Source organism: Drosophila miranda, chromosome 2, assembly GCF_003369915.1.
Source record: "Drosophila miranda strain MSH22 chromosome 2, D.miranda_PacBio2.1, whole genome shotgun sequence".
Classification (NCBI taxonomy): Eukaryota; Metazoa; Arthropoda; class Insecta; order Diptera; family Drosophilidae; genus Drosophila; species Drosophila miranda.
Window position 1 is genome coordinate 15,384,844 of NC_046675.1, and position 24,148 is coordinate 15,408,991.

Below are 24,148 nucleotides of genomic sequence, written 5' to 3' on the forward strand. Positions count from 1 at the left end.
TTGTCTTTCGAAATTGGCACACGGCCTGAAGAATGTCCGTAGAATTTGCGCACGGCCGTAGAATGTTTGCACACGGCTATCCATTAAAACGGCATACGAGACCAGTTAGAAATAAAACTCTTTGAAAGCCAAGTGGGACTAAGGCAGACAACCGGCAAAATCGCCGCCCGACGGTTGCTATCGCTCCAGCTAGTTGCCTTACTGCCAATGTATGTACCCATGTAGGTGCGCGTATATATCAGCGGAATACCATAAAGTTCAACTCGAAGGAAAATAGAGCAAAACGTTTAAACACATTGAATTGCAGCAACAATTTCGTTAGCTCTTGTTGGCCAACAATTGATAATCTTAATTGCAATAAATAAGTCTGTACTTAAGAATATTCCACAACCTTTGGTTTGCTCTATAAATCACACTGTGTAGAATGGGCTTTTGGTTTTTTTTTTTTTTTGGTGCAAAGTACAGTCTGATGATGACCTTGATCTGAAAGATGCAAATCTTTATTCTTCTTTATCTTATCTTATCTTGTGGAAAATATGTATTACAGATTATAATCATGTTTGGTGATAAATGTATTTATATCTATTCGTGTTTATATATGTATATCTGGCCATTACTCTTGCTCAGTGTAAAGACCCCCTCTCTGGGCTGGGCTGGTGATATCGGCGCCTGCAACCTGCTGCCCGCTACCAGTTGATAACGTGAATTTCCCATTTCTCAGAGATAAGCGCACTTGCCTATCGTCTCGACGGGGATTAGGGTCGATTTTTCTTTAAAAAACAACTCACGACCATATGGGGGCAACAGTCGACGCTTCGCTCTCAGTCTATGAACAGTGTTGCGGTTATCACTAACCTGTCTCCCGTGAACAGCTTTCGGCTTTTCCCTAATTTGTGCTTTATTTAATTATATTATCAAATAAACCTGACCGCCAAGATGGATATGGATCACGGATCTGACGATTCCACTAGCACAGCCAAGTCCTGCCCCATGATCATGGTGGTAAGTTAAACAATCGTTTTGGATCTCTAGATGATTGCTTTTGATTGGGACAGAGAGATTATTTACGGAATTTCCAGTTACGCTGTATGAGATTTAGCGACGAGACCAGAGAACTGACAACAAGTTAAATTATCTATTTACTCGCTCATACTTGCTCGCATACATATGTAAACAGTGCTCTCCTCTCGCCATGAATTTGCTGTTGCTCTCCAGCTCTCATTTAGTTACTCTCGGCAAACAATAAGTAGCATATCAAAATACATGCTATACAGGGTGTTCTATTAGGTTAAGCACAATGATAACATCGATCAAGTTTAGTGGGTCAAAGATAGGCGATTTTTATCAAGTCAAAACTAATCTTGAACACAGTTTGCTCAGAGGTGCTGCTTGCTGCACCCTGTACAATGTACAATTAACACCTCACTGGCCTGAAGCTCACCATGTGCTCTCTCTTTGTCTTCCTCCCTTCTCTCTCTTTTTGACAGTTTCATGCCGGACACTGCGAACGTATTTTATGGCGCGGCTGGGTGGCATCGACGGTCACAGAGTTCGTTCTCTCCGCCATAGCCATCTTCGTGGTTTCCTTTCTATACGAGGCGCTGAAGTTCCTCCGCCAGCATCTGGCGCGTAGAGTCGCCCGCAAGGAGGCGGAACGCATGGCCGAGGAGCAGCGGCGAAAGAACGACAATCCGAGTGGATGCACAGGCTGTTCGGACGCCCCCCTGGCCGAGGCCAGGGAGAAGAGCTACTGGCAGCGCTTGCTGGACTCGACGCACATTATCCAGTCGCTGCTGAATCTGCTGCAGATAGTGGTATCCTACCTGCTCATGCTGATATTCATGACCTTCAACTACTGGCTTTGCCTCGCCGTGGTTTTGGGCCTTGGCTTTGGCTACTTCTTCTTTGGCTGGAACAAGAAGACACCCGACGAGAGCGAGTGTTGTCCTTAGGCGGAAGGACTGAGTTGTAGCCGGGATAGATGATGGAAGGATTGAATTGGATTGGATCTTTAATGTATTGTTGAATATTGTAGCCTCATCCACATTAGGTTTAGACACACCCGTCCCCAAGGCATTGCCGCAAAGTAATTACAGAAATTGTCTAAAAATACAATTTTATTCGATAGTTACACTTGGTTTAATTATTATTATTAATTATAGTTGCTGTAATCGTAGCATAAATTAGTCAACTAGTTTACTTAGTGAGCATATTGTACAAATAGTTATGAGAACAAGAACCTATATAACACATATACCTACAAACATATATCGATTAACATACCATCCCGCAACAGAACTCAATACTTTCCATTTCAAAATAAAGAGTTACTTGTAGTTCTTCTGATAAATCTGACTAACTCCAACTCAGAACTCTAACAATCCGAAAAAAAACAAAAAACACAAAGAAAAATCTCCAAAATTACATAAAATTCGTATAGAAATAGTACCCGTACAGTGAGGACCTATCACTGTGGCCCGGCATCGATTCATCAAAAACATCTGTCGGAACGTAAAGACTTCCCCCAAAAGTATGCTTTGCAAATTCCTACGTTTTTCCGGCGAAAGTGTTGACTGGAACCGTTTCCGCTTAGACGAGAGTATCGTATCCTTAGTAGTTAAGCCCTTAACCCACCCCCAGCCCACACAATGACTAATGGCCTCCGGCGAAGCTTCCACTACTGCATTCGCATCCGCATCTTCATAAGCCCGTGGCCCCGGCGGCCATCATACCGCCGTGATGGTGATGATGGTGCATGCCACCATTTTGAAAGTACATGTAGTAATTGTAGGGCGTCTGTTGCCCTGGCCCACCCTCGCAGTCGAGCAGTGGCTGCCCCCCACTGGCTCCACCGGTCACAGGCGAGGGGGTCATTGGCAGCGGCGACACCGTGTTACCCATGCCCACTCCCACGCCCACCTGGCAGCTGGCCCGTAAGGCGACGGCTTGATGGTGGGCCAGGATATCGCTCACCGAATGCGACGATGGCCAGTGGGCGGCTGCCGCGGCGGCGGCCACGCTGCGCAGCTGGTGTGGATGTGTCTGGCCCCCTGATCCTTGAGGGGGCGAGGGGCTGCCACATGATACGGCCTTCATGCTGTACGCGGCCGCGGCACTGTACGGCTGATAGATGGAATTGTAGAGGTGGGCGTGGGCATGGGCATGGGCGTGGACATGGTGGGCGCTGGCCGCTGCTACAGCTGCCGTCTGATGGTGATGGTGTGGATGTGAGTGTGGGTGTGAGTGTGTGTTTCCAACACTCATGCCGTTGCCATTGCTGCCACCCTGACTACCACCCACATTGCCGCCGCCGCCGCCATTTCCGTTGCTACTGTTTCCACTGCCCACGCTCCCCAATCCAGAGCCATTCGATCCGCCCGGAGCATGGTGGTGCCCGATGCTGCCCAGCTTGTTGCGCAGGATGCGTGAAATGGAACTGACGCTGGGCACATTCGTCTTGTCACAGATTCCCTCACTGAGTAGCCGGTCCCGGATCTCCCAGGCGAAGATGCCTGGATCGCGTTGCTTCAGCTCCCTGATGTAGTTGACCACCTTGGGCGTGGTCACGCGCGGCTTGGAGCCACCAATGGCGCCCGGCAGTATGGAGCCCGTCTCGTGGTAGCGCGCCAGTATCTTGGACACACAGCCATGACTCACCCGCAACTGGCGGGAAATGTCGCAGGGCCGGATACCCAGGCGGGCCAGCTCCACGATCCGCATGCGCGTCGCATTCGGCAATGGCCGGCCATTGACAAAGACGCCGCCAAGTTGGTTCACCTCGCCATACTGCGGACACTGCGACTCTGCAACGAGAGAGAGAGCAAGGAGAGGGGTTAGAGTCTTTAGCATGGGAAAAAATAAAGCTGCCTTCGGCAAATCGAAGTGTAGATGCCCTGTTGACATTCGTAGAATAAAAATGGTCCGCCAATATAATATATAAGCTAAAGTAAGTAACAGGCGATCATAAAAGTTTGCATGTGTACAAAAAGGTTCGAATATACATATCAATAATATATGGTATATCAGTTAACCATGGGTAACATTCCCTATCTTGAGAGTATAAACAAAGAGCATTCCCTAGAATGGGAAGCGAACAAAACCACATTTGCCTCTAATTAGTTTCGCTTGCAAAAAAGAGTGGTAAGGGGTAAAAGATGTGGAAGAGAAATGGGTTGGGGTTTGTCCGTTTCTTCAACTGAAAATCGTTGCTACCATTTGCTTCTTAGAACTGCGGATGTGGGTGTTTCGAGAATCGTACCAGAGATTGTGGACTTGGAAAACAACATTTGAATGCAACGAACGTGCGGAAATGCTCATTCAACGATGACGCAAAAATTTCCCCCTTGGCGCTGGGGGCACTGTGGACAGATCCCTACCTAGGAGTAGGTGAAATTAAACCGTTTTAGTTAGTTATTGTTTGACTGCTCAATTGTTGGAAAAGTTGTTATACGAGTATTGTATTGTTAGAAGGACGATGAATAACGAGAGAAAGTACGAATGGATATTGTTATTCTTTTGTTTACGAAATTAAATTATAAGTTTGAATATTTATAGTTATGCCCAGGAGTAGTTTTGTCATAGGAATTTTGTTGATAGCTGCGCCAGTCTACTCTATTTCGGAAATAAGATCTACATCGAGTGCTAAATGACTAAAACACTCGTTTCGATGCATCAGCCATGGCACCTGCCTCTGCCACTGGGTTCCCTGCAGTTCCAATACAATAAGAGGCAATTGGAGGAAATGTTGTACATCTGCGCTGACTTCTAATTTCGAATTGTGTTTCACAACAGAAACTTCAGGCACAACACACGTACTCGTGGTGCAGCGCCATAAAAATGGACCACAATAGGGCTCCCGAGTTACCCCGTTACCCGTTACACCGCACGCTGCAAAGAAAGCAGGAAGGAGCCGAACAAAGAAGGGACTTAGACTTAGCCGAGGGCAGGCATGGCAAGTGTATCGACCCCCATTCAAGAAATCGAATGCAATCGACTTACAAGTCCATTGGCATGAAGGCATATCGTATTACAATCCCAAATTGGCAGCCCCGCAGACACTTGTTGCCGGTCAGCGGGCATCATCGACTAACGATCGACAGACAGTTTCAAATTTCATGTACTTTATGGTTATGGATTTGCGCACTTGTCAATTGCAGTTCGATCATTGCCAGGCACTTGCTCTTGGGGCCAACCCCACTAGACAAATGGGCCAGACGTAGTACGTGCAGCTGCATAAATACGAAAAAATAGTACGAAATAGCCGGTATCTCCCACATAAAAGGTGATTGTTCATGTTGAGAGAGCATTTCGGGGAGATAAATATAGAAAGCTCGACTGTAGGATACCGTTTAGACTCTAAGAATAGGTGATTATCATCCGCTAAAGAGGATCTTTAGCGAAGTAGAAAATCGAACACCATACGAATATCTTCTTGCTCAGTAGCACATACATATTATTATATTATTTGTATGCGCTACTGAGCAGGATGATCTTTATGATCTTTCGGTAGGGGTCTAAGAGACTCATCCACATTCATGTATTCATGTGTCATTAATAGCTCTATATAAGCCGGTCTCTCCGCTGTATTGCCAGTCAGTCAAAGTTAGAATGCCAGCTAGAAGTGAACTTATTTTAATACTGGGCTTCTGCCTGCTCTTCAATTTGCTGGGTACTCATGCCCGACCCTCAGAGCAGAGTCCTGCGAAACCGGTATGAAGCCGAGGAACAACTCATTCTCGTTGGCTAAAGTTTTGTATTTTAGAAACGCGATGCCTACGACTGGTTTTCCAGCATACTAGGAGATTACTTTGATGACAGCGATAGTGACTCAGAGGAGATCCGTAGGTTCCGGGATGCTACTGATGTCATCGTCTTTATAAATATATTTCCTTTCAGTCATTTGTCGCAACTGTACAGTTGTAATTGATCAAAAAGGTCCGAGTCAAGCTGCTGAGACAACTGCTGCTCCAGTAGGGGCTCCTGCAGTAGCACCAACTGCTGCCCCTGTCGCTCCTCCTGCGGCTGCCCCTGGCGCTCCTCCTCCGGCTGCACCTGCTGCTCCACCTGCTGATACAGTAGCTCCTGCCCCTGCAGATGCCACAACCGCAGCTCCTGCGGCAGCGGCTTCAGAGGCTACAACAGCAGCTCCTTGAGGATAGTTATTCTCTGCCATTATCTACAACATAAGTGCTCTATTCGTAGGTTTGAAAACGGGATTCGGTATACGACTTTTGTTAATATTTGAATAAAACTTGTGCTCGGTGAAGAATACAGAGCCAAGAACTCCCACAGATCTGTGCGCAAATCTCGGATACGGGGATTACTCCCCACTTCATGCAGTTCTTTCAGAGCTGGAGACACAATTGTCTTGACATAAGTCACAACAAATCGGCTGGCACTCGCCACAGACCCACACGCATTGCGGCTGGCGAGTGGATGGGGGTCTCCCACTTCCATTTCCATTCGGGGACCAAGTCGGTGGTTTTTCGTGTTTGGTCTTTGAACATTCGGCTCGACAGGAGCAGGGCATTTCCCCAGTGACAGCCACGGTGCCGGTGGCAAATATGTGATACTGCGGCAGCCCCCAGCTTGACATTATGTTTGACATTTGTAATCTCGTGATCGTTAATTATTTTCGAATTGAGTTACAAACATAGAGGGTCTTGGGTCTGTTCCTACACTTAGATGCTGGCTGCAACAGAGTATCCAGCGCCAGCGCCAGAGCCAGAGCCATGAAGGGATGAGGCAACGTCAAAGATCACACATACGACAAATGTGCTACCTATAGGATGGAGTAGCAATGCAGGCATCTTCATTAGCTCCACTGTTATACTCCTTACAAAAGAAGTCTAAGAGGGCATATAAGACTGTTAGAGAAGAGGGTTTTAAGCAAAAATCCTTTTTTTGTGAGCTTCCAATGTTTCGTTAAAAGGTTTCATTTAATATATAAACAATAAATTAAAAATATCCCACATATTTGAATTCATGTTTACATATGGATTTATTGATGATAACACTTACGGAGTAATCAAATTTAGAGGAAAAAAGTTTGAAATACTGAGTCTTCTCCGATATAATCATGTGCATCCTTCAGACTAATGCCGTCGATATGCCAATGGATATCCCTTAGTCGATACACCTTACCCACGCCACATTCTTGTACTTGTGTTCTCCGTTGTCTCCCTGTGTTTTCCGATTTCCTTCTGCTCTGTTGCTGTCTTCGTCGTCGAGGAAAAGTATTCGAAATATGTTCAATGAGGGCCGCAATTTGTTTGGTCTCTTCGTGAACATTATCTCCGAGTGCTTGACTTTTGTGCTAAACGTTCATAAATTTGTCTTAACAAATATCTTCTAGTTGTCGGGCTCCCAATGAATGATGTAGATGGTTTCATCTTCTTGTTTTTTGTTGTGTCTTTGCTTGGATCTATTGAAGATTGCTTTGCTGGGCTGTTTTAATGGCTTTTCAAATACGCATGACATCAATTTCGGGCAATTATGGAAGATTAATGGAGTCCAAAGTTGAGCACTTGCAGTTTAATTATGATATTTGAGTTATTCATGCGACTACCGATAAGAATAGAACCTTCGCTAAACCGAAAAATTGGAAAAGGAATTTAACTGAATTGGGCAAAGCGGATGATCGGCTATCGGTTTTGTGACTTGTTAGGTAATTGGGAAAATGTTCAAAGCCTTCAAAACCATCATCATTGCTGTAAGTTGATGTTGATTTCCCCTTGTGATTTATGGCCGCCAATCGACATCCGGCCCGGTCAGAGCCAGAATAAAATTCTCTCCGCCACATGCAAATTAGTCACGTATTCCCTATTAGAGCAGGCACATCGATTCCCCCCTTGGGGTCTGGATGATGAAGATGATGATGAGTCAAGAGCAGAAGCAGCAGCAGCAGCAGCAGCGGGCAAACATTTTGCAACGTGCCCAGTCTCCAAAACAAATTTGATTAATGAGCGATGATGCTAGTTGCAGTTCCACTTCGAGGAGCAGTAGGAGTCCAGGTCCCATTCTATTCCTAACCTTTCTGGGAGGGATGTACAAGTGCAACATTTTGTTGACCCTTTGGAGTGGTGACTGCCTGCCTCGACGACGCGTCGGCACTGACTGTTGGTCTTATTAGAGGTGCAAACATGCCACCGTCGTGGAACGATCTTCGTGTGTCGGTCACGATCAGAGGAGAAATAAATTTCAGGTGCATATCCCAGGTCGCCTCGCCGTTGAGATGTGTTTGCTTATTTGCCAACGGGAACGAAGAACAGAACCTTCGAGCGCTAAAAGATATTTTGTTTGTTTAATTTGGAGTTAAGCCGCTGATCATGTAGAACAGGCAGTGCCCAGGAGCAGCAGCGTGCTACTTTATTTCTAATAAGGACCCTTCCTGACTTTCCGGTTTCCCGGCTTTCCACTAGTCAGCGACTTGATCAATGCAAACACTTATGCCCTGCCCTCAAAGTGGTTGCCTGATCCGATCAAAACCGATCTCGAGTCGAGGCTGAGCAGCGGCAGTAGCATTACCAGCATCACCAGCTTCTGTTAATGAAAGGCAAACAGCTACAAAAATGTGAAGAGGTCGGGCAAACAGCTTAAAAAATCATAAACTCTGAAACGAAATGGAGATGCATATGGCCGTGCCCTTGCCTCTAACAGCCCTAGCCCTGGGCCCTATTTGGTCAATATTTGCTCATGGATTCTCGTCTCCGTTCCGTTGTCCTTTCGGATCCCAGCGGAAATTCGAAACGGATTCGGTAGCCGCCTGATGCTTCTGTATTCTGTATCTGAATCTGTGTTTGGTACAAATGGCTTACAAATGGCTCTGTTTGCCATGAAATCGTATACTTTTACTTAGCCTGGTCGTTATGCTTGACTTGTAGAGATCGGCGTCGACTTTCGCGGGTGGCTGTGGCAACCCTTAGGGCACATCCTCCCCGCACAGTATGCCATAAAAAGCTCAATTAAAATTGTCTATAGGGCAACATTATAATTCATAAATTCTGGGAAATTGCCGAATACAATGGCGGTCATTGTTTGTCAGTGCCACTCCACAAACGATAAACAAATTACAAAATGCTCCCAACGACCACGCAATCCAGAAAGAAATGTGCCTTCTTCTTTTCGTTTTCATTTTCTTGGAAATTTCTCAACACTTGCGCTTTTTTAGCAAACAAATGCCGACGGCACTTAAAACTGTAAATGGCTCTTTTACTCCTTTTATAAATTATTAAAATATCATTAAAGTATTCACAAAAAGCCACTGATGCGAGTAAATCCAATTACAGGAGCAATTAACAAATGTTAACTAACTAGAACTAATTAAAAATAATATTTCGCTAAACAAAATGGACGGCGGCAATAGCGGCAAAGAAAAAACAAAAAACGAAATCGGTAAAAAATATATTTACGAGCATTTGATAACAGTGTGGTCTGTAATAAGATTTTTCCTACTAAAAATTATAGTCATAATTTAAATTTAAGGAGATAATAGATTATATCAAAGCAAAGAAAACGAAATAAAAACCTGGTTTCCTTTTTACATGATTTCACTGTACATTGATAAATCTGATTGTTTTTAGCAATGCACATTTCTTATCATTTTGGAATAAATTATAATGCTATACACCAGATTGTAACGTCTTCTTCCTGCTTGTCTGGTTGATAATTTTCAAACTAAAAGTGCATTTATTGTACAAGGCATTTGATTGATGTGGAGATTATGCCATTTAAAAATGATTCCCTAGCGGGAACATTTTCGATGTCAAATGTCGAGAGGCAATGAACTTATTTTATGCCTAATTGAATTTAACAAATTCAACATTTCAAAATGATAAGAAATTTTGTTTATACGATCATTAGAATACATTGTAAGATTTATGAGACTTTTGAAGTGATTGCATGGGCGAAAAAAACTCAGCGAACCCCGATGACAACAATACCTATCACGCCGGGCATTTTGTGTGTTGAGTTGTGTTTCAAAAATACAAAAACAAAGAAACATTTCAAATCAAATTAATAAGCCGGCCGTCAATTAACACGTTTTCACGTTAAGCCAAGCGTTCTGAGAAAATGGCCCACTTAATTGTATTAAATCGTAGAAAATTCTGAGTAATTGTCTGAATATTCACAACATTAACTGCAACCGAACAAATAAAATAAATAGTACAATGCAATATCAAAATGGCTGCCAATTTGGATTTGTATTTTTTTAAATTTGTGTTGGGCCCAAATGGAATATAAATTTGGCATGAAATGATGTTTTTGATATTGAGGGCAATATTTTTTCGGGTTTTGGGCTTGGTGTGTGATCCGATCAGTGGAAGAGGAACGCCCCAAAAAGTTACAAAGAGAAGATAAAGGAAGAAAAGTTTAAAACGCCATTTGAATGCTCTGACATATTTACATATGTCATGAGAGAATTGTTCTCGACATTTATACCATTTATGTGGCTGTACATTGTTCTGCCATTGCTGGATGCCATCTTTGATTCCATCACAACTTTCTCATATATTCGCGGGACATAGTTACGATTAAGGACTTCATCAAAGCAAGCACCTAAGGAATGTGTCCATACCTCTCGAAAGGGTATTCAAGTGCATGGCAAATTGAATTTCCTTTCTCAAAACTATACAATTTCTGGGTTTCTGCACATGTGCATGTGTGGCGGCCTGGTCCCATAAATCTTTGGGTCTTGGCAAGCGGTTCCTTCTCCTTCGAAAGACCCCAATGGCAGAGGCAGGTTGATTGACAGAGCGCCGTCGCGATGGGGAGATGCCGCTTCATATATGTTTAATTTGTGTGATTTTCTTTTTATGAAATTTATATGCATTCGTATTGCAGAAAAAATTAATTTAACAACTCAGTTGAGTTGTGCTGAGGCTCGGCAATTGCATTGCGTATACGCCGCGTGCCCCCGTCCCCATATGCACATACATATGTAAGCATTATAATACTGTATACTACAAACATACATAGTTAGTTGCAGACTTTGTTGGGTTCTTGCTTAGACTTATAAATAGCACCCTTCAATGTGTTTCATTTTTTCTTTCTTTTATATATGTACTAACTATGTGCACTTGTCGACAATTTTGCATTCGGAGCGTTGCACAATTTGCCGCACAATCGCATTTATTTATCAGTAAATTTCACAGAGTCGCCCAGCCGGGAGAAAGAGGAAGCATCTCCCCTTGTCCGTCCACCGGTCCGTCTGTCCGACTGTCTCTTTGAACTGCTGGCAATGCCATTTTCCATCTTAATCTGCAAAAGTTCAATTTCAAGTGTTATCAATGGAAAAGAGATCGCTATTTGTTTACTCAACATCGATCGATGCTGTTTCCTAGACAGATGAACACGAAGGAAGATCATGGGAGAAGAAAATCATGTTGATTGCCCCTGTAAATGGTCACTGGAGAATAACTAGAACATTTATGACTAGTAAAATATACATATATAGGCTTTAGGCTCTTGAAATGATATACATAGATCGATCTTAGTTCCATTATAAATGGATTCAATAACATTTAATCATTTTTCTTCCTATATTTTCAGGGTCTCGATAATGTTCAATGGTTCATATTACATGCCCCACGATGTAATCATATTTTAAATAAATCACCATCTATAGAGATCAGCTATGCCTTCTCGAGATTCCAGATTGAAAAATGCAAGGCGGATCAAGTGCAAGAGCAAGTGCCTCAAATTATAAATGAAAGTCATAAAATAGGCGCCCTGCCCTCTCTGTGCTCCGGCAAGTGGGAATCAAAAGTACATAAAGCTAAATAGATTCCTTCAGCGTCAACAGCATTGTCTGTCAACAGAAATTAATGAGTCCATAAATCACGGCAGCCACCACAAAGATACGCGTAGAGCACCGCCCAGCCACAGTCCTCTCCGGAGATGGAGGAGTCTAGGAAATATGACGGCCCCTCAGTACCGAGGCAATGTCGAAAAAGGGGTGCAACCAAGGAAGACATGCCGCGGTGACTTCAATTACGCGTACCAAGAATGTGGACAATGCGAGCGCATAGCCGAAATGTACGATAGAAGGCCCACAAATCGAAAACTCGTACATCCATCCAACAGATCCGACCAATCATTGGCAATGTACTAGAACCGACACAACTCCCTGGCATTGGCATGGCCCCCGGGTACGGGTATGGTTCGGGTTCGCTGGCATTCGAGCAATGTGCAACGCCCGTCGCTGACAGCGGCAAGATGCATAAATCTAGCCATGTGTTCTGCAGCTCGCCCACTCTTGACTCCACTGACTCTCCGGATTCCAACTCTGACTCTCACCCCGGACTCCGATGGGAAGTGCAGTTGGAGGCTACGAGTTTGTATGAGTATTTATGTGGTACTGCAGTTCCGGTTTTGGGTTCAGCCCCGCGGGAATTGACACAGGCCATCAAGGGGTTAGGGTTCACATCCAGATGTTGGCTCTTCTTATTGATGAGCTTGCATTCATTATCCCTCGAACACGTGCCCGTGCCCCCCACCAGCGATTAGAAACTCATTAAATGCATGGTAATGAGTCGACTTGCTCCTCCGCTGCTATGCGCACACTTATCAAAAGTCAAAGGGCGATCCTTGGGGAGATCTCCAGATGAGGGGAATTCTTAGGGATCGTTAGATACTAAAAACCATCAAAATCTGTTGAGGATACTCTGAAAATCGGTTCTAGGATTCAATGATAGTATTTAAAGAGCGTCAGATTTCACTCTGGCAATTAGTAAAGGAAGAAAAAAGCATTTTGAGATAAAAATTGAGCTGATGACAGATTGAATCTCCCAAATCTATTTCATATTGTCAAGAAGTTGCGGATCATAATATGAAGCATAATACCCAAAGACGAAAGACTGTCTCCGAAAAGGCTTAACGAAAGAGTTCCGCATCAGTTAACGGGGAAGTGATTTAATTAAGGAACTCAGGGAGAAAGGAAACGAGACCGACAGTGACGACGCCACACAATCAAGCCAGGTCAGTGAAGCGTTGGCCCAAACTTGAGCTGCAATCAGAAGGAGGAAGCTGCCGGTCGGGCTTTTATAATGCTCCCGTCCCCGTACCCTTACACCGCTCTGTCTCTGGTCCTTTACCAGCCGGGTATACATATGTATACTCTTCCATTAAGGCGTGTACACATTGACGCTACGTCTTTTCTTTTCGTATCTCAAGTGTTTGCCTGCATTTTGTGACCGTCGTAGTACCAGTGCGAGACTGAGGCTGTGCCTGTGGCTGTGGGCTGCGTCTACATCTTCGTCTGGGTCTACGTCTTTTGTTTTACTGCCCATTTCTGTGATTTTAGCATCTCGTATCGACACTGCACACCCCTCTCCGCGTCTGGCCCGAGCCCTCTTAGGTCGGTCGTCGGTGTTTTGTGGGCTTTGCATGTTTAGCTACCGAAGTAGATGGCTACCGGTGGCCGTTAGTCACGCACTTGTGCATCTTCATAGCCACCGCAACGGCGACTCCCGTCTCCCGTCCCCCGTCACCCATCTCCCATCTCCGTGTACATCTTCTTCGACGTCTGCGGCCGAGCAAACAAAGCCAGCAGCATACGCGTACAAACAAAATGTCAAAACATCGAAAGCAAGTCATTAATGGACCAAAGTGCGGGACTTTCCGACTTTTTGTCTTCCTGTCTTAGTACCTGTCTTTAATTGTTACTACCTTTTTGTTATGGCTAAAGAAACTCGATTCTTTGAAGAAGTTAATCAGCAATCTAACGCCATTGATTGACATATAAAAACAATGCATTAATAAAATCATTTTTTAAAAGAATTTAACCAAAGATAGCTTTAAACAATTTCGAAGTGCAACAGAACCAGAGATCACTTTGAAATTCAAAGTTTGAATAAATAATAAGTATAGTGGTATACCATGAAAAAATAAAATTTAAAAATCCACTAATCAATTCACATGAACAAGGATTAGAATTAGTTAGTGCCTTCTTTTCCCATAAGGTTTCCATCTGGTCTCACCAGCCTTAGAGTTAGTTACACTCAAGTCAAGTAAAACCATAGGCAAAAAATTGATAATTTCAATATAAATGAGTCAAGAATAATTAATTGCCTGTTTTAATGAAAATTCCACAAGTTTGGCAACCGTGATAGTAGATTCTAACAATATCGGATTTATTTTTAAGTAATAAAAAAAATGTTGATACAACTTATACGTTTAATGCCTTTATTGGAATCAGTCTAATCAAACCAATCGTAAATTCATGGAGCAGTTGAAATATATTAAAATTTATAGACAACCCCGAGCCGAACAGAAAGAGAATTGCTCAGAAATGTAGGAAATTATGTCAATTAATCCGATCAAATCTGCAACGATGATTCCATCTTTTAGATTTTTGAAAGTTAAACATGCCTTTGCCTATTATTTATAGCATAGCCCTTAGGAAGCCAGCGCATGCCAAATTATTCAATTGCACAGAGTTTTGTCAATAGATCTGTTGGGCAGGGCAGCAGAAAACGAATCTATACACACATCTTTTCATTTTTTTCGGGCTAATAAGATGGAGTTTTGGGTTTTTTGACCCAAAGCACATGGACAAACAGAGACACGGACACTTGGAGCCAAAAGTGAAGACCGCACGACAAAGGCACAAACATTACAACGATCATTAGTTAAATTAGGAGGCATGGGCTTGGGCATGGGTCTGGGCATGGGCATGGATAGGGGCATGGACCTGGGAGACCATCTTCGAAGGCAAACACGAGTCGCGGCTACCGAGAGGCTGTCGATCATGCGCGGCCAGCGACGGCAACCTTTTGAAACGACAAAATCATAAGCAAACACTTGTCTCTTGGCCTGGCCCAAAAACAAAAACGGATTGAGTGGAATACCTCAGTCGATTGCAGGGAGGCAGCTGAGCTCCATCAGGACCTGGGGCATGGATCACTTTGTGAGCAAAACACTTGAGTTGACGATTTGAGTGGTTGTGTAGGATTAACCAGGGAGATCTTCATTGCCGTCGGCACCTCACATATGTAGATCGATCGATCATTCAAGAGGGATAGTGGATATATTGAATGGAGGGTCAGGGCAGACCTACCTGGGTCCATGTCGGGCGGTGTTAGTTGACTGAAGAAATCCACAATTGCTTCGTTGGTCACCGGCTGTTGATTTTCCTCTTCCACCGCTCTCTTTCTCCGCAACTTTCTCTGCCCCCGCGACGGAGATTCAATTTGCACAGTGCGCGAAATGGATGGGTGGTAGGTGTTTTGGGGCTGAGGAGCAGCAGAGTTTTTGCCTAGTCGTTAACTTTTCACACTTGCCACTTGGCTATAATGTTAGTTTCAATTAAGGCATGAAATTTGTATACAAATTGGCGCCAGTTGGTGCTGGAGCACTGGTGCCCGATTACGTTTCGATCAATAGCCACGTCGCGACGGGGCGTCTGAGTTGTTGAACCAAAACTGAGATCTGATTAGCACATTTTCGGGCCAAGCGATCAGGGTCTTTGATAATTATCACGCACTTATCCACACCTTATCGGAATTGAAGAGGGGCTTTCTATACACTTTGATCTGCTTTTGATCTTCTGCTGTTGGACCTGCCGCGCGATCGATCGATCATTCCATGGAGATAGACACTCGCGATTTGCTCAGATTCGTTTAATCCGCATCCACTGATCCGTGCGCGCGCTTCTCGTCTCGACTCGTCTCTCTCTTTACCGTGCGAATCGCTGCCGCGCTCTCTGCCACTCTTATGTTGTTGGTCGTCACCCGTGTCTGCTGCGACTAATGTGGCTGCCACTGCTGCCCGAACGAGCAACGAGCAGCGATCGGTTCCATCAATCCACATTCACATCCACAGTCGCAGTAGCAGCCACATCCACAGCGTCGACGCAACGTCTTGAGCATCCTCTCTCTGTCTTTCTCTCTTCCTTCCTTTATCTCGCTCTCTGTCCCTCTGCCTCTCGCAGTCACTTACACACATGCACACACGAAGGAGGGCGGTCGATCGGTTTGTATTTGTTGGCATTAATGGCGATGATCGTGTGTGTGTTTGTGTATCTGTGTGAGGGAAAATAACAAAAATGAAGAATGTCGCTCCACACCCAGGACCGCTACGAGGGTAGGCCCTAGAGTTATGATTAGATATATAGGGTTAAGGTTTTTGACAGATCCTCACAGGAATAATCATTTTTACTACAAATCTCATAGATTAATTCAACAAGAAATTTTAAAATTGCAGGTTTTTTTAACTCAGATATGTGTTTAATTATGAAATGGATTTTTAGAACTATACAAAGTATTCCTTATAATTAAAATTTAGTAAAAACACTTAAGCTGTAGTAGATCGATAAGAATGCATATACGAGTATCATTGACGTATTATAAGTATTAATGTGCCCAAATAAAGATTTAATCATCCCTAGATAAGCATTCGAAAAGAAAAGTTACAAACTATCAACATCGTCCTAAAATATATTTAATTTTGTGGGCTAGTCTATTTGGATTCCACTTGACCAAAGTGTTTCCTACTTTGTTGCGAGCCATTCCATTCCATAAGTTTTCTTCTCCTCAAAGCGCCCCAGCCAGTACCGCAGCCGCTCCTGTAGCTGAGCATCTGTGTGTGTGTGTGTGGGTGTATACGCTGTACAACTGTATCTGGCAGTTTCGTATCGTTTGAGTATCTTGGCTGCGCACGAGTACGCAGTCAGTCAGTCAGGTTTCCCTCTCTCTCTTTCGGACACACGGGCAACCGGGCGGAGTTAATTCCTGAATGCTTGAATGGCCAATCTGAAGCAAGTAAGCGTATCCGTAGCGTTACGCGGGGTGAGCGAGCGATGTCATGACTTTTTAGTGTCACACATATGGAGATCTGGGGGCGGGGCTGTGGGAATCGCAGTCGGGCGTTCTCGATCTTGTGCATCTATTTTTGGTTCATTAACAAAGTCATATCACTAATAAAGCGACGCTAACCCCCATACGGATGTGTCTGCTTCTCCTTTCTCCTGTTGGCTGTTGCCTGTTGCCTGTCGCCTGTTGTGTGTTGCCTGTTGTGTGTCCAATGCGGCGTATGCTTGATGAGCGATGGATGGCCTGGTCTAGTCCACCGGCTGCTCTCGCTGAGGCGTTGCGCCGCGCTTGGTTAGAGTTAATTATGGGAAATGTTGTCTTCATCTGATTGTCACTAATTCGGAATATCGTCATTTAATGATGGATGCCAATTTTTCTTGTCATTCGTTCATTAAAATGGTCTCTGGCAGGTCTCTTAGCCACAACTTTTTGCACTGCCAAATACTCGTACAGTTGCAGCGTCTCTCAGAGAGCGTGTTGCATAGTTGTGTGCTGTCTTTGTGTGGGTTCGTCTCACGTACAGGCAGAAACACACTGGTTCTTTGGACACGCCTCCTTGGGCAGACGGCTCACGCTTACCTGCTCTTACCTTTTGTTGCAAATCCAATTCGTTTCTCTCTCCCACTACCAGTCAACAGTCTCTCGCTCTTTCTCTCTCACTCTCTTAACTGTTTGCTCACCGATCTTTAGGGATATTAGATTTTGACGATCGCCATTCTGAATATTTTTATCAACATTTCTGAAATTTCTTTGTCTAATAATTAAATCCCATGAATCTTTTTTAAAGTTGTATAAAGATAAACAATTCTAATACGGTTTCAAAAATATACAGACAATGTACAGACATTCAAATGTATATAGGACTGTGTACATACATTTGTATGCATGTACATATGTAGACGAGTACTCATAGATTAATGGAGAGAAGTTTTTAAAAATGTACAAAAATATCTATAAAAACATACACACAGAGGAAAAACCCCTAAGAAACATGTATACCGATATAATGTATGTATTTGCATCGATAGTGGACATCGTAAAAAGAAAGTGTGTTCACTTACATTTTACCATTAATTTAAAAAATATTTGATTTTAATATAATTCATATATGTGGATTCAAACACGAGTAATTTATTTTTAATTATTTATTTTAAACTGTTTTATGTTTAGATTAAATGGACCATATTTAAAAGACTTTTCGCCATGTTTATACTTAGTTTCATATTTAATTTAACTGATTATCTGTTGAGTACTAAAACACAAGAAATTTGTGTCCAAGTTCAACCCAAGTCATTCTTTTTCATCAAAGGAACTATATTCATGAAACAAAAATATGAAGATCCTAAGCTACTTTCATATTGTGTAACCTTTTAAGCAGATATACAGACATATGTACATATAAATATGTAAACATATTTATAAATACGTACCTACATATTATATCGCAACGGAAATTCCATTAATGGCAATGGATATTGAGCATTTCTCAACTTACAAAATAATTGGCCACATGCGAAAGCTAAGAGATCTCCTCCCTCCCTCTTGCGGCTGAAGCTTCGTGACAAAACAGTGTCATGGGGATTGGAACGATGTGGAGGAGAGTTTGGAGAGAAGACGATGACAAAATTGTCTCCGCGTTTAACAAATTGGGTGACAGGCTTTGAAGTTGCCGGCAGCCAGGGCCAGTGACAAATGACAAGCATAACAAATGAATATTATGCGTTTTTCTCTCTGCTTTACTCTGTATCTTTCTCTATCTCCCTCTATATCCCATTCGCTTTTCCTTTTCCGCATCAGCTTCTTCTTTTTTATACACTTTCAGAGGATACTGTGATTTTTGCCAGATGTTTGGAACTTTGAGCACGAAACAAAGCCGACCGAACCCATAATTTTATTTAAATCATAATTCCATTTATTAAAGACCACCATTTAAGCCAAATATAACGTTCTTATGTTTCTCAAGATGTTTTTAATATATTGAAATTCTGAGTTTTTAGTAATTGCTGTAATTGGAACATATGTACATGTATGTATGTTTCTCAAGATAAAATCGAAAGGGTATATAAATATGCGGTCCACCGACTCATAGAGCCTACTAATTTTGTTGAATTTCTGGGTTGTGCAACGACAGCCAGAGATAACAGTCGAAGGAGAATATGCCAGACACTTGAGAAAACAAAAGAGCCAAGGGTGCGAGGATGGGGTGGGATGAGAGCGCAGCGCAGTCCAAGGAGCAGGCCAAGTGGCAGAAGCAGCATCAAATGTCATAAAGTGGCAAATACGCTATAAAATTGACACATCCAGCGGCGGGCAGCTTGCATAAGGTTACGGCCAGATGGGTGTGAACCGTACAACAGTCCGAAGGGACGGAAGCGTCAAATTGTCTACGGCAGCGGCACACCAAAAAGAAGAGAACCCTCGTACATCTTGGACAGCATCAACACGTGATTATGTAAGCACTTGAGTCCTGTGCCCTCGGAGCTCTTGAGGGAAGGACGTAACACGGATCGCTGCAACTGCAGTTGACGATGAATTATTGGTGCAAACGTATACCCGGCTCACTTGAGAGGCAACATACCGCAGCAAACCTGTCACCTGATCCCAAACCCCACATCCCACACGTTCGCTCGCTCACGGTCACTGCTAACGAGCATCGAAGATGATGCTGTTCCCAATCCCCAGTACCGGTTGCGTATGCGGGCTGACCAAAGACTTCCCATCACCCATCCCCAATGCTCGACCTGGACATGTGTTTCTGCTCTGTTCGGGTTTCGGTTTGCCGGCGCATCTCTTTCACGCCTAATTCCCCAGGAGATGGAGCTGGAACTGAGACCGGGGTCGAGTCCGATACGGTTTACATATTTTCAATGAAATGTATTCCGGCATTTTCCGGCAAGGCATGCAATCTGTTTTTGTTTGTTTGTGCTACCAGAAGGCCCCAAAAATGCAGCCATGGATGCAGAACTATATCAAAATATAATTACTCGATTATTGTTTTGCATAGCAGATGATGCTCAGGTATTTCAATATTTATTAGGATCCCAGACGAAAATAAAATGGAAAGGGAAATATTCTGTTTGCTTAACAAAAAGATAATGCCATAATAAAAATATACTTTGCTGGAATTCTTAGTTGGATTGTTTTCTGGATTTTTCCGGAAGTCATAAGAGCATTTTCTGTATAAATTTTTAAATTTTTATAGTAATTCCAGATTTGCAAATATTAAATTGTATGCATTTTGTTTTTCCATCGATCAATTGTCTTGAGAAATGTTTTGAAAAACAAAACTCTGTTTGCATTTGAATCGTTTGAGATTCCATTAACATTTGAAGAAATCCTCGGGTATTTGAAGATAGCTTTTTGTGAATTATATTGTTGGTGCTAATTAAAAACCTTCTTCGGTCAGGCAGGAGACGAAGGCACACCATAAAGAGCCGACCGACCCGAGGCTGAGGCAGTGGCACGGCTTTGTGGTTTCTAACAATAATTAAAAGCAAATAAATAAACAGATTTGTTCAACGACTAATTGAAGTACAAATAAATCAAAATTTAACTAATAGTCCGACCGGACGGGAACGTGGACCACCCAAGGTGCCCGGCGATCGGGGTCCGTGTCCGTAGCAAGCATCTAACCCCCTCTCCCCCTCCCAGCAACGGACCGAGGGAAAGAGTTGAGCTGTAATCGAAGTGTTAACAGGCCAAACGGGTTTCGCTGGGCAAACACACAAAAATACAAAAAAATCATAAAAAAATCACCCAAAGGTTTGACTACTGGCGAGTACTACGAGTACGTATACCAGGGCGCAGACAGCGACAATCTGACGAAACGTTGATGATGCTCACCCAGCGGTGGCTCATCTGAAAGTTGCCGAGATCTGCCGACAACGACAATCAGAGACGGAGATGCAGATGGATATGGTTATACAGAGATGAAGTTGGGGGGAAGTTGGAGACGACGAAGGCAGCGAGTTCTCTTCATGCTCGTTGCACTTGAACGCTTCAACGGCATTCTGATTTGTGGCTGCGGCTGCTACGGACCGGCAGCTCATATAGCCACTGGGACCCTGGCATCCCCAGACCAGGACCCGGCCATATTTCACGTGAACTGCGTCTAAAAATTCATCTACGAAATGGTGAAAAAGAAGCGACAGCAAAAAGCAAACATCAAACAAAGGAATGGAAAGGTGAAAGTTTGGGAAGCCCTATGGCATCATGGAGTTCTACGATTATAATCGGTATCTCTCTTGACTCTCGGTTGACTCTCTCGTTCTCTATCCCTTGATCACATCACCCTTTGCTTCAAACGAGAGAGCCGCGTTTAAATTTCAATATGGCGTCGGTGCCGTTTCCGCATGGCTCCTCAGATGCTGCCGTTGATAGACGCGCTTTAAATGCATAAAATTGCCGACTATAAATAACATTTAATGAAACACATTTTTCGATTCTTAATTCTACACGCATCCGCATCTCATTCCCGGCCTGCCCCTGCCCTGTCGTGGCGTGCCAGGGCGCTCGATTCCCTTCCCCGATTTGGTTTTTGTTTTCCATATTGTTTTTGGCAAAGGAGGAGAAGAGCATTTAGCTTGGCATCTTCTATGCTTTTTGAGTTATTATTGTAATTTGGCTGTGGGCAGTCATGTGGAACGGTTGTGGTGCACACCCAGTCGCAGTTACTCCGGAGTCCGGGCCCGGCCAGACCCGGGGCCACAGTCATGCCAACGTTTGGCATTCTGTGTTCATTTAAATTTTTCACAGTCTATGAAATATAATAAGTTTGCGACATGTGCATCACAATGTTCTCTTCGGGGCAAGCGAAACTTTAATTAAAAAACCAAAAATATCTTGTTCACTTTGGAACTACTCCCAAAAATTCATAGAGGATTGCAGGGATTCAGGGAAAAGGGTTACAATGTTTGCTCTTCACATGAAAATAGATCACGAGATGTAGATGTAGTGCCACTTAGCCACCTACGCAGAGGCTCTCGGTTCCAAATGTGTTAACGGTGAACTCGCTGGGAGCCCATTTTATGCGTTTCGTTTCGCGCGCACATCTCGAAGTACAAATGGGCCGTAACGGCAGAATAGCAAACCAACACGGGAAAAAGTGAAGAGATTGTTTTTCACCCCAACGGATGGGAAGACAGTGCGTTTCGGGCGTGCAAGGTAGATGTCTGAAAAAATCGAAGATCTGATGATATTGTGGGCTTATGGAATAGCATTCAGATATATTTTGAAACAGATCAATTAATGCTTCCCATCAGTCAACACTTTTTCTAATGAAGTCATTTCTATTCTTTTAATTTAAATTATCAAAATTATTATCCTGGAAGACTATACAATATCGACTTATGTCCATGGAAAAAGAGTGTGTATTTGTGGTTGGAATTTTCGGTCCGAATAGTAAGTCTTTTCTGCGACTCAACTGTCCAAGACATTGACTGAACAGGCAATGCCGAGAAGGCAGCGGTTAGTTCCTGATATCCAATATCTTGGTAGTAACATATTTTTTAGTCTTCGGTACAACACAAAATGTTCTTAATATTCTGGAAACGCACTGTATACATGTGCGAGTGTTTGTGAAAATGCAAAGGAAAATGCATAAAGAGGCGGCGGATGTTTTCATAATTTTTAACGCTTTAGTTTTATTTAAGTGTTTATGGAGAAATAACTAATGAAAAAATGCCTTGAATTGCATATTTTGCAGCACTGCACTCTGCCGCCACTGCCTCTCCCTTGCGGCGAGTATTAATAAACATGCAGCGGGCTCGGCTCGGGTTTGTGTTTGTGTTAAAGCGCAACATGATTCGCTCGATTTAAAATGCATTTCCATGCCAATGGCAACGCGCCGAGTTGCCGCCCTTTGATTTATAAAACAGACTCCCTGGTCGTTCCGCATGTCCCCACTGCAGCCCCTCTGAGATCTGCCATCGAAAAAGAGCGGCGGCTGTTCGTTTACTTAATGTCATTGCAATATTATAGAAGGGGGGAATGGGAACATGGTTTTCCTGGACCCAGACAGCAGCAGCCACATTAAGATACATGAAATCTGATTACTTTACGACCAGGCTCTTATATTTCCACGCTTTAAATGCTCTTGCGAATGTTCGGTTACACATCAAAACTTAGTTAATTCTAACACAAAGCAACGTTCTGGGGCGTAGGAGTTTTATCTTGACCAGGTATTGCGGGCTCAGCTCTGCAAGATAAAGACTTTTTGAATTATTGATTTCGCTATGACAAATGCAGCACTCACACAATCAAAAGAGGGGAAATATAAGGCAACAACACTGAAAAACAAATGTGGTACGGGGCTGGATTGCGGATTTGCTGTTGGTTAGCGGCTTAGCTTAAAGGTAGAATATGCTGCAAGCACTCTATTATTCCGTCTTGGGCACGCTCAGGTCGTAGAAGAGCTTGGTCATGCCACCAATGCCAACCAGAGCCAGTGCCATTGTGATGCGGTACAGCACACTGTCGACAGCGGAGCCCTTGAGGAAGACGGGCTTGCCATCCTTCTTCTGGAAGTGCTCCTGAACCTTGCGGATCTCAAAGTATCCCTTCTCGATCTGCTCCTTGCCGACAGCGGTGGAGCGGCGGCTCGTGGTGGTGGCAAAGCTGCGGACAACGGCCTGCAGAAGGAAAATGTGCGGTTAGTTCGGTGGAGCTCCAGCGCCCTTACGTAATTGCCCGTGAACTGTATTTTCCCACGCCCTGGAAGAATGCTCCACATCCAGCAGTGCCTGTGGGCTATTTCCAGTCGCAAAATTTTACTCACTCTCGACAGGTTCATCATTTTGCTGAAGATATTATTATATATTTTTAGCTAAACGCGAGAAAAGTTTTTCTGAAAATCCGGACGAATTATGACAGCTGTTTTGGAGAATTGGCGCTGCCACCCCGTGGCATTTTTAATACTTTTCGGTCTTTTTGTAGGTCAAAATTGAGCCGACGGTATATTTACGGTATATAATGGTATATTTTATCAACTTCATCAAGCTATTAAATTTTATTTTAAAAGCTATATTTAAGCAGAAATGGTAAAGCAAGTACTTAAAATTAACAAGTCATGTAGAAAATAGGTTCATTAATTGGGTAAAATTATGTGGGCAGCGCTGAGTTTCTTAGCTAGCTAGTAATATCTGAAGGAATATCAAAAACGAGGAATATGGATAACAGAACTTGAATTCGTCAGTATATTTTCGGAATATTTTTAAGATAAGGCGGTATATCTTGGTATATTTTTGAGGGTATTCACTAGAGCTGTGAAACCATCGATAGTGGCACCACTCGATAGTTTTTAATAGAATGATTCAAAAGTCTATACTATCGATAGTATC

The 24,148-nt window shown here is 43.4% G+C and overlaps 4 protein-coding genes across 4 annotated transcripts; 2 read left to right on the forward strand and 2 right to left on the reverse strand.

The window, feature by feature from the left end:
* The first annotated feature begins 786 nt into the window (after positions 1-786).
* LOC108155808 (high affinity copper uptake protein 1) lies at positions 787-2,131 on the forward strand. The gene is made up of 2 exons (XM_017286888.2): positions 787-1,002; positions 1,488-2,131. The coding sequence occupies exons 1-2, from the start codon at positions 937-939 to the stop codon at positions 1,950-1,952; spliced, it is 531 nt and encodes a 176-aa protein (XP_017142377.1). The 5' UTR covers positions 787-936; the 3' UTR covers positions 1,953-2,131.
* Positions 1,908-15,786, reverse strand: LOC108155803 (paired box pox-meso protein). The gene is made up of 2 exons (XM_017286884.2): positions 15,059-15,786; positions 1,908-3,803 (listed from the first exon to the last, which is right to left on the reverse strand). Exons 1-2 carry the CDS (start codon positions 15,066-15,068, stop codon positions 2,701-2,703), a joined length of 1,113 nt encoding a protein of 370 aa, XP_017142373.1. The 5' UTR covers positions 15,069-15,786; the 3' UTR covers positions 1,908-2,700.
* Positions 5,584-6,292, forward strand: LOC108155809 (actin cytoskeleton-regulatory complex protein pan1). Its single transcript, XM_017286889.2, has 3 exons — positions 5,584-5,709; positions 5,762-5,840; positions 5,896-6,292. Exons 1-3 carry the CDS (start codon positions 5,608-5,610, stop codon positions 6,150-6,152), a joined length of 438 nt encoding a protein of 145 aa, XP_017142378.1. The 5' UTR covers positions 5,584-5,607; the 3' UTR covers positions 6,153-6,292.
* A 7,070-nt stretch (positions 15,787-22,856) lies between the features above and the next one.
* Positions 22,857-23,697, reverse strand: LOC108157398 (cytochrome c oxidase subunit 7A, mitochondrial). The gene is made up of 3 exons (XM_017289437.2): positions 23,587-23,697; positions 23,065-23,440; positions 22,857-23,007 (listed from the first exon to the last, which is right to left on the reverse strand). Exons 1-2 carry the CDS (start codon positions 23,602-23,604, stop codon positions 23,189-23,191), a joined length of 270 nt encoding a protein of 89 aa, XP_017144926.1. The 5' UTR covers positions 23,605-23,697; the 3' UTR covers positions 22,857-23,007; positions 23,065-23,188.
* Positions 23,698-24,148: the final 451 nt, after the last annotated feature.